The following is a 9,343-nucleotide window of genomic DNA, read 5'->3' on the forward strand; positions in this document are numbered from 1 at the left end:
ATTTTTTTTTAGACAAATCACAAAGAAATCAGGGTCAAACCATTAAATTAACTATGTAATAAAATTCACCTTTTTATGGAAGTAACTAATTTTGAAAATGATTACTTTTATGGAACTTTTTTAAAAAAACAGAAACACAAAAACTATTTTTAATCAGTGAGTGAGAGAGAGGGAAGAAAATAAATACAATTTCCATATTTCAATGAATAGTTCAAGGCCAATGTTAATAAAAAAATAAATAAAGTGCAAGAATAAAGCCACGGTTGAAAGAGTGGGGGGAAAAATAAAATGCTTGTTAAAGACGACGTCATCATGTATGAATGCAGCAGAAATATATTCGAATAAATCTTAAAATTTCACTAAATACTGATTCTCTCTCTATTTTGAACTTCTCTTAACACTCGAAAAAGGAAGTACTGTGTACGAGGGTCGTTTGAAAAGTCCGTGCAAAGTCAGAGAGATAGCACCACTGGCGCGTATCGAGGTTATGTTTAGTTAGTAGCATCTCTTGGAAGAACTCACACCAAGTTTCAGCCAGATCGGTCTATTTCTTTGTGTTTGGCATTCGTTTGAATCGAGGAAGTTGAGTGATTTTCAAAAAAATGGACGAAAAAGAATTTCATGTGTTGATTAGACACTACTTTATGAAAGGCAAAACGCCTCAGGAGACTAAAGAGAAGCTTGATAAACATTATGGTGACTCTGCACCTTCGATTAGAACAGTTTATAAATGGTTTCAAAATTTTCCGAGTGGCCATATGGGCACAAGTGACGCTGAACGTTCTGGACGCCCTGTTGAGGTTACTACTCCAGAAATCATTGATAAAATCCATGATATGGTGATGGATGACAGAAGAGTGAAGGTGCGAGTGAGATTGCTAGTGCTGTGGGCATCTCGAATGAACGGGTACATAATATTTTGCATCAACATTTGGACATGACAAAGCTATCTGCAAAGTGCCGCGATTGCTCACGCTTGACCAAAAAAGAAATCGTGTGAACTGTTGCAAGGACGGTTTGCAGCTGTTCCAGAAGAATCCGCAGGACTTTAAGCGTCGTTTCGACACTTGGATGAAACATGGATACATCACTACACTCCTGAGACCAAAGAACAATCTAAACAATGGGTTACCAAGGGGGGAATCTGCGCCAAAAAAGGCGAAGACCGTTCCTTCGGCCGGAAAGATTATGGCGACTGTCTTTTGGGATTCGCAAGGAATAATCCTCATCGACTATCTGGAAAAGGGTAAAACTATTACAGGTGCATATTATTCATCGTTATTGGACCGTTTGAAAACCGAGCTGCAAGAAAAACGCCCACGATTGGCCCACAAAAATGTCCTTTTCCATCATGACAACGCACCAGCTCACACCTCAGCAGTTGTGGTCGCAAAATTAATGGAAATAGGGTTCCAACTCGTTTCACATCCCCCCTATTCTCCAGACTTGGCTCCCTCGGACTACTATTTGTTCCCCAATATGAAGAAATGGCTGGCGGGAAAAAGATTTTATTCAAACGAGGAGGTGATTGCAGAAACGAATGGCTATTTTTCAGACTTGGACAAATCCTATTATTCGGAAGTGATCAACAAACTAGAGCAACGTTGGACGAAGTGTATAAGCCTGAAAGGAGACTATGTTGAAAAATAAAAAAGGTTTACCCCAAAAAATTAAGTAGTTTTTATTTTTATACGGACTTTTCAAACTTACAGTCAACACTGCCCGAGCTAGGAGCTCCTAGGAAGTGGAAATCTGATACGCTAACTAATACGCTATTCCCTTCCGTTTTACATTTTCTGTTCAGTATTATGATGAAATGTTTTTGCTATTAATATTTTCTTTTTAAAAATTTTAGCATGGATTTAAATTTTTTTTTGAATTTTTTGTTTCAGGGAGTAATGAGTGTGGTTGACTCGTGGTATTGCTCCTACCAGCGAGTAAACAGCACACTGCCTCTCCAAGGGGAAAACAGGATGCGAGAGAAGGACTCCTCGCCAAGAAAAATGGTTGTGACGCCCACCAGTGGTCACAGCTCACCAAAACAGGCGGCTGTATATCCAGTTGGTTCTCGCGCCGAAGAAGGCCAACCGCCCGGCGGTGAAGAGATGCCGTTTGATCTGTCCAGAAATACAAGAGGTCCTCATATGTCACCAGCTGGCCGGCCGCCAGCCGATCGTGAAGACGATCAACCGTTAGATCTCAGGGTAGACCACAAGAAGATCACTATTAGAAGAGACCTAGAGGATGAGAATAGAAATCTGATCATTAGATCTCCAGATCGTGACAAAGAGACGCCCAGTCCTCCGCATGACAGGGAGAAGATATCACCGCCAGCTTATCCAGTACTGTTTCCACATCAGCAGATACCTACGTTCATGTTGGAGGCAATGTATCGTGATAAAGTGCCAAGCGCCACGGCGGCAACACTCTATCCGCCAAGTCCGCCCGCTTATCCGCCAAGAAACTATCCATTTCTACTTGGCCAAGGATACGATGTACGGCCTCAGCCCATACCACCGGCCAAGACATCCTTTGTGGACAGTTCGCCCGGAAGTGGTGGTGGGGGTGTGGTTGGTTCCGGTGGTAAAGGGAAGGATAGGTATTCGTGTAGATACTGTGGTAAAGTATTTCCTAGATCGGCCAATTTAACCAGACACTTGCGAACGCATACTGGTGAACAGCCATATAAATGCAAATACTGCGAACGATCGTTCAGTATATCGTCTAATTTACAACGTCATGTGAGGAATATCCACAATAAGGAGAAACCATTTAAATGCCCATTGTGTGATCGATGTTTCGGCCAGCAGACCAATCTAGATAGACATCTTAAAAAACACGAAGCAGACGGACCGACCATCATGGACGATCGTAACGATACGGGAAGACTAGGCAGCAGTGGCGGCGGCGGCGGCGGCGGCGGCGGCGGCGGAAATATCCCAGGTACAACAGGTAGTTTGGCCAGTCTTAGGCAATCACATCATCTAGCTACTATACCAACAAATGATGAATCCTATTTCGAAGAGATTCGCTCATTTATGGGTAAAGTAACGGCCGAGAGTACAAGACTCCAGCGGAGTCTCTCCTATTTAGGCGATGAAGACAAGAGTACCACAAGCTCCAGTGCTGGAGGCTCGCCTATGACACACGAGGAAACATGAGGCTATACCCCCTCAAATAATTTCCTATTATTCTTCTTCGCAAGGGGAAGACAAATAGGGGGTTTCCTAATTGTAATGGAATAAAGAAAAAGAATATACCTAAATTAATATCTCCTACTCCTTAAATTTAAAAAACGAAAAATTCAAATCCCTCTTACAATCCTTAAAAAAAAAAAAAAAAAAATCCTTAAAAGACGAAATATCTAAATTGGTGGAAATCTGCTAGTCAGTAGGTAGAAGGGGGATTCAATTTTTCTGTTTTGGTTTTCTTTTAAGGAAAACAAATCTTTGTTAATTTAAATTTTGTTAATTAAGTTTGTTGAACAAAATATATTTCAGTTACCAATTAAAACAAAATAAAAATGATAATTTTTTGTTTGTTTAATCATTCGTAAATAAAGATAAAAAGAAAAATAAGATTATATTTTATTAAATTAAAAATTTAAAATATTACGTACATTAAGAATTTAAAATTTAAAAAACACTGCCTCAATGTACAACTTTAAAATTTAACTTTTTTTAACTTAAAATATTTTTATACAATTTATTTTCAAAAAGAAAATTCAAAAAAAGTAAATAAAATTATAATAATATATACATAAATGTATAAAAATATAAAATTATAAATATGTTAATAAATATAAAAAAATAAAGTGTACATAAGAACAAATTAAAAATAAAGGAACAAAAATATTTTTTGTTCCACACAAAAAACAATACGAAAAAAGCAGTAAATTTTTGTTAATAAATTAAAGGGAAAAAAAATAAATTAACAATTTGTGTATCTACGTTCCTATCGACACTGCCAATAATTGTGACAATAAATTTAATATAAAAATGTTTAGCTAAAATTGCCGATATAAATTTTCTATGTTGAGAGGGGGGAGAATTAAGAGAAATGAATAATAAAAATAATAATTTATTGTTTGCTCATAAAGTAAAATAAATATTTAAAAATAGATAAATAAATAAATAAGGTCCTGATTTTTCAGTCATAACCACTATTTTTTTTTTTTTGCAGTCTTTATTTATTTTGATTTTATTCCTCTCAATTATGTTTCTTTTCAATGATTTAAGAATAATCTAGGTGAAAAGTGTAAAAGCGACAAAATGAAAATAGAACAGCAATCATAACACATTGAGGTCCAGAGTTGTGTGAGGCTGTGAAGAGCGAGTTTCCATTCAGTGAAATGCTAGCAATTGGTGTGGTAATAATGGCACGTTTTATGTATTTCCCCAAACACTTTATTAACGACTTATTTTATATAGAGATGTATATTTTATAGATGAATTTTAATGAGAAATGATTTATAAGTTTTTAAAAGGTATGGACATTGATAGGAGATGGATGAAGTCTCTGGAAATGGCCCAGCAAAGATAGCAGAAACGATACTTGTAATCGAACATTTAACTCAATCTGTAATAGAGTAAATTAACGCTATTCTCTTGGTGGACAACCAGAGACAAGTGAAATAAATAAAAATTTAACTTGCTGTGAGAGAGAAAAGTGTAATCAATAAAATCTTGCTATAAAAGAGAAAAGTGGAATCAATAAAACCTTGCTATGAAAGAGAAAAGCGGAATCAATAAAAACTTGCTATAAAAGAGAAAAGTGGAATCAATAAAACTTGCTACGAGAGAAAAATATGGCACTTTGCCAGATTAATTAAACGCAGAGTCACACATTGCACGTACATTAATAAAGGAGAAAAATGGAATCAATAAAAACATTTTGCTATGAAAAAAAAAAAAGGCACTTTGCCAGATTAATTAAACGCAGAGTCACACATTGCACGCACATTAATAAAGGAGAAAAATGGAATCAATAAAAACATTTTGCTATGAAAAAAAAAAGGCACTTTGCCAGATTAATTAAACGCAGAGTCACACATTGCACGCACATTAATAAAGGAAAAAAGTGGAATCAATAAAAACATTTTGCTACGAGAGAAAAATATGGCACTTTGCCAGATTAATTAAACGCAGAGTCACACATTGCACGTACATTAATAAAGGAGAAAAATGGAATCAATAAAAACATTTTGCTACGAGAGAAAAATATGGCACTTTGCCAGATTAATTAAACGCAGAGTCACACATTGCACGTACATTAATAAAGGAGAAAAATGGAATCAATAAAAACATTTTGCTATGAAAAAAAAAAAAGGCACTTTGCCAGATTAATTAAACGCAGAGTCACACATTGCACGCACATTAATAAAGGAAAAAAGTGGAATCAATAATAACATTTTGCTACGAGAGAAAAATATGGCACTTTGCCAGATTAATTAAACGCAGAGTCACACATTGCACGCACATTAATAAAGGAAAAAAGTGGAATCAATAAAAACATTTTGCTACGAGAGAAAAATATGGCACTTTGCCAGATTAATTAAACGCAGAGTCACACATTGCACACACATTAATAAAGGAAAAAAGTGGAATCAATAAAAACATTTTGCTACGAGAGAAAAATATGGCACTTTGCCAGATTAATTAAACGCCGAGTCACACATTGCACGCACATTAATAAAGGAAAAAAGTGGAATCAATAAAAATATTTTGCTACGAGAGAAAAATATGGCACTTTGCCAGATTAATTAAACGCAGAGTCACACATTGCACGTACATTAATAAAGGAGAAAAATGGAATCAATAAAAACATTTTGCTATGAAAGAAAAAATATGGCACTTTGCCAGATTAATTAAACACAGGGCCACACCTTGCACGCACAATTAATAAAGTTGAAGGGACTTTAAACTAAGTAAGTTAGCTCAAAATTGGACACAATTATTTCAAATCAAAAAACACAATTTTGTACAATAATGCATAATTTATTAACGACATATTGCAGTATTGTTACTTCAGTTCACTTTCATTTGTTGATGATATTAAAGAAGAAATTATAAAAAAAAAATAAATTTAAAATACTATGAAATTCTAGAATTAATTTAAGGGCAGATAACATTTCTGTAGGGCCAATATTTGATGTAAAAGTTTTGCGAGTAAAATTATAAGTTCTTAAATTTCTTTAAAGTAATCAACAGACCTTGGTTTTTAGGATAATAAACCAAAAGAAAAGATCCTATAAAATTTCAGCTTCAAACACCTAAATTTAAAATTTCAATAATTTACGTTCAACACGACTGTTGAAAAGAAGAAGAATAAGTGGTAATGACTGTAAAATAAATTGATTTAAATTAGGAAATAAATTAATTTATTTTAAAAAATTATTTTAAAAAATCATAAAAAAAAAAAGAAGTATGAATTTTTTAATAATGGAGAACGTTACCAGAATTTATGACCTAAGTGCTAATTTTGCACTAGTCACTATTAAGACCATGTCTAATTGAAAAATAAATTACCATTATTTTTTTTTGTTTGTTTTTATAATTATTTTTTTTTTTGCCTTTTATCAATTTTTATAAATATATATATAATTATAAAATAATATATAAATGTTTTTTGTTTTTTTTGTAAATAAATTTTTTTAAAAAAACCTATTATTATTATTTGTTATTAGTAAAAAGAAAAAAAAAAAAAGACAAAGAAAAGACAATCGAAATTTCAAATTAGTCTTTTTAATTAGTCTTTTTAAGTTTACAAAATGATAAGAAAAATACAAAAAATGCCTTAGCTACTGTTTTTTTTTGTTTTTTGTTTGTTTTTTTTAATTTTTGTGTTTATTTTATTTTATAAAAAATTAGAGAGAATTTTTTTATTAATTTTTTGTTTTGTTTATATTTATATAAAAAATAAATTTTAAAGGATCAAATCCAGGTTACAAATTTTATTTTACTTTATTTTTTTTGTAGTTCTGTAAATACATATTTTTTTTTTTAAGTTTCTTTTTCATAGTTTATTATCATTTGTTTTGAATTCAAATGTTTAAATTTTCTTCTCTGATGGAAATTGTAATTTTCTTTAAATTACTTTATTATTATTTTTTTTTTTTTAATTTTTCAAGAAAAAGGTAAAATATATTATTTAATAATAAAAAAGACAAAGTATAATTGGTTTGTTTCAATTTTGGTTTCTTTATTCATTCTCCTTTGTTTCCAAGATTGATATCAAGATACGAATAATCCTAAAAAGTGCTGCAAGAGTAAGAAAGAGCTTATTTTTGAAGGATGAGCTTTAAACATGTACTACAAAGGATTTCTAGGATTGTTGTTCATTCTTTTTTGGTGACTGATTCATAGTTTCAATGGGATTGAAAAAAATAACTGCCATTTCAGTCTAGTAAAGTTTATTCTGCCGAGCTTTCGACCTTAGAGACTAGGTCATCTTCAGGGCTGTGGAACATATTTACAGTTTGTTAACAATGGTTCTATTGAATTGAATATGTATAATAAAACGAAATTTACAAAAAAATATTTACCTAATTTATAATATACTATTTTACATCATTAGACGGTTGGTGTGTCTTCTGTCATGGACTGAGTGTGATCGGTCTATGTGTAATATATGTTAGATTGTATGGAAGTCAGTGTTGCCAATTGTCCAGTATTTTGCAGTAAGATGGCCGTATATGTTGTTTAAATTGTTCGTGACAGTTTCTGAAATTTAAACTGTTTTCTGTCTTAGATATGTATATATCAATTCTAGAACTTTCCTTTTTGGTGTGTTGGTTTCTGATTTAAGTATCTTTGTGTTTGGGGAAATCATCACACTTTTGATTTCCCCAAACACAAAGATACTTAAATCAGAAACCAACACACCAAAAAGGGAAGTTCTAGAAATGATATACATATCTAAGACAGAAAACAGTTTAAATTTCAGAAACTGTCACGAACAATTTAAACAACATATACGGCCAAACTTAATACAAAAATACTTGTGACTATTGGCAACACTGACTTCCACACAACCAAACACAATCACACACAGACCGATCACACTCAGTCCATGAACAGACAAGACAGAAGACACACCAACCCTCTAATGTAAAAACAGTATATTGTAAACTAGGTAAATATTTTTTTGTAAATTTCGTTTTATTATACATATTCAATTTAATAGAATCATTGTTAACAAACTGTAAAAATATGTTCCACAGCCCTGAAGATGACCTAGTCCCTAGGTCAAAAGCTCGGCATAATAAATATTATTAAACTGAAATGGCAGTTATTTTTTCAATCCCATTGATTTCTAGGATTATTTATTTTTTAATTAAATTGAATAGACGGAATCAAAAGAATTTTTTAAAAAAAAAATATCACATACCAATTCCAAAAATTGGGAAATACTAAGCACCAAATTTTACTACCAATCAAACAGCTTAAGCCATTAATTTTTTTTTTTTTTTTTTTTTTTTTACAAGACGGGCAATCACCCAGTTACAAAGAAATATAATTTAAAATAACATTTAATAATAACTCAATATTTATACAAATATATATCGTAGAATAGAAGTAAAGATAAAATAGAAATAATATATACACATAATTTACTTAATAGATGAAAAATACTTCAAAATATGTACTATAAAATATACTTTAAAAATAGAAACTTTACTCAATTAATAAATCTTAATAATATCACAAATAACAGGTTAATAATAATAATTAATTAATAAGTTTTCCCTAGTACCAATCACCGCAAAATCAGTCATTTAACAAACGTTTCAACTCGATCATGTTGGTGTTGAATAAATCAAATATATCAGCGGGTAGATGATTAACTTGATCCGCAACTCTTGGAAAATAACTGAACTTACGATAATTAGTACCATGGCATACTTTAGAAAACACTTGTCTTTGACGAGTACTGTTTGTTGGCACATGAAAATTTAACAATGACAACAGTTCAGGACAGTTTATATTATTATTTAGAATTTTGAAAATAAAAATTAAGTCCGTAGCTTCGAAACTGTAAAGTACTTAAACCAGTAAATTCCATTATGTCATCGTACGGTACTTCCGTCATGGCTTTTGTCTCTCGATACCAGAGCAATCTTAGGAATCTCCTTTGAAGTGATTCAAGTTTGTTGACGTAAGTTTTCTGATAAGGAGACCAGTACTCAAGAATAGGTCGCACCATTACTTTGTAAAGGATAATTATGGTTCTGACATCTTTAAAGTTTCGAGTAGATCTAGATATAAAGCCAAGCATTTTATTCGCCTTTGTGACTATGGAGTTCATGTGGAGGTTGAATGAAAGGTTAGCACTGAACGTAACA

The 9,343-nt window shown here is 32.2% G+C and overlaps 1 protein-coding gene across 2 annotated transcripts in view; it reads left to right on the top strand.

Annotated features, from left to right (window-relative positions):
• Nucleotides 1-5,327, top strand: part of LOC141457697 (uncharacterized) — a 286,354-nt gene extending 281,027 nt beyond the window's left edge. For both annotated transcript variants that reach the window (XM_074134899.1, XM_074134897.1), the window contains one exon: nt 1,893-5,327. In XM_074134899.1, coding sequence (XP_073991000.1) covers nt 1,899-3,161 — 1,263 coding nt within the window. In that variant the 5' untranslated portion in view covers nt 1,893-1,898 and the 3' untranslated portion in view covers nt 3,162-5,327. The remainder of the gene's footprint in view (nt 1-1,892) is intronic.
• The last annotated feature ends 4,016 nt before the right edge of the window (nt 5,328-9,343 follow it).

Source organism: Rhodnius prolixus, unplaced genomic scaffold (genome assembly GCF_049639745.1).
Source record: "Rhodnius prolixus isolate KJV_2025 unplaced genomic scaffold, Rpr scaffold_5, whole genome shotgun sequence".
Classification (NCBI taxonomy): domain Eukaryota; kingdom Metazoa; phylum Arthropoda; class Insecta; order Hemiptera; family Reduviidae; genus Rhodnius; species Rhodnius prolixus.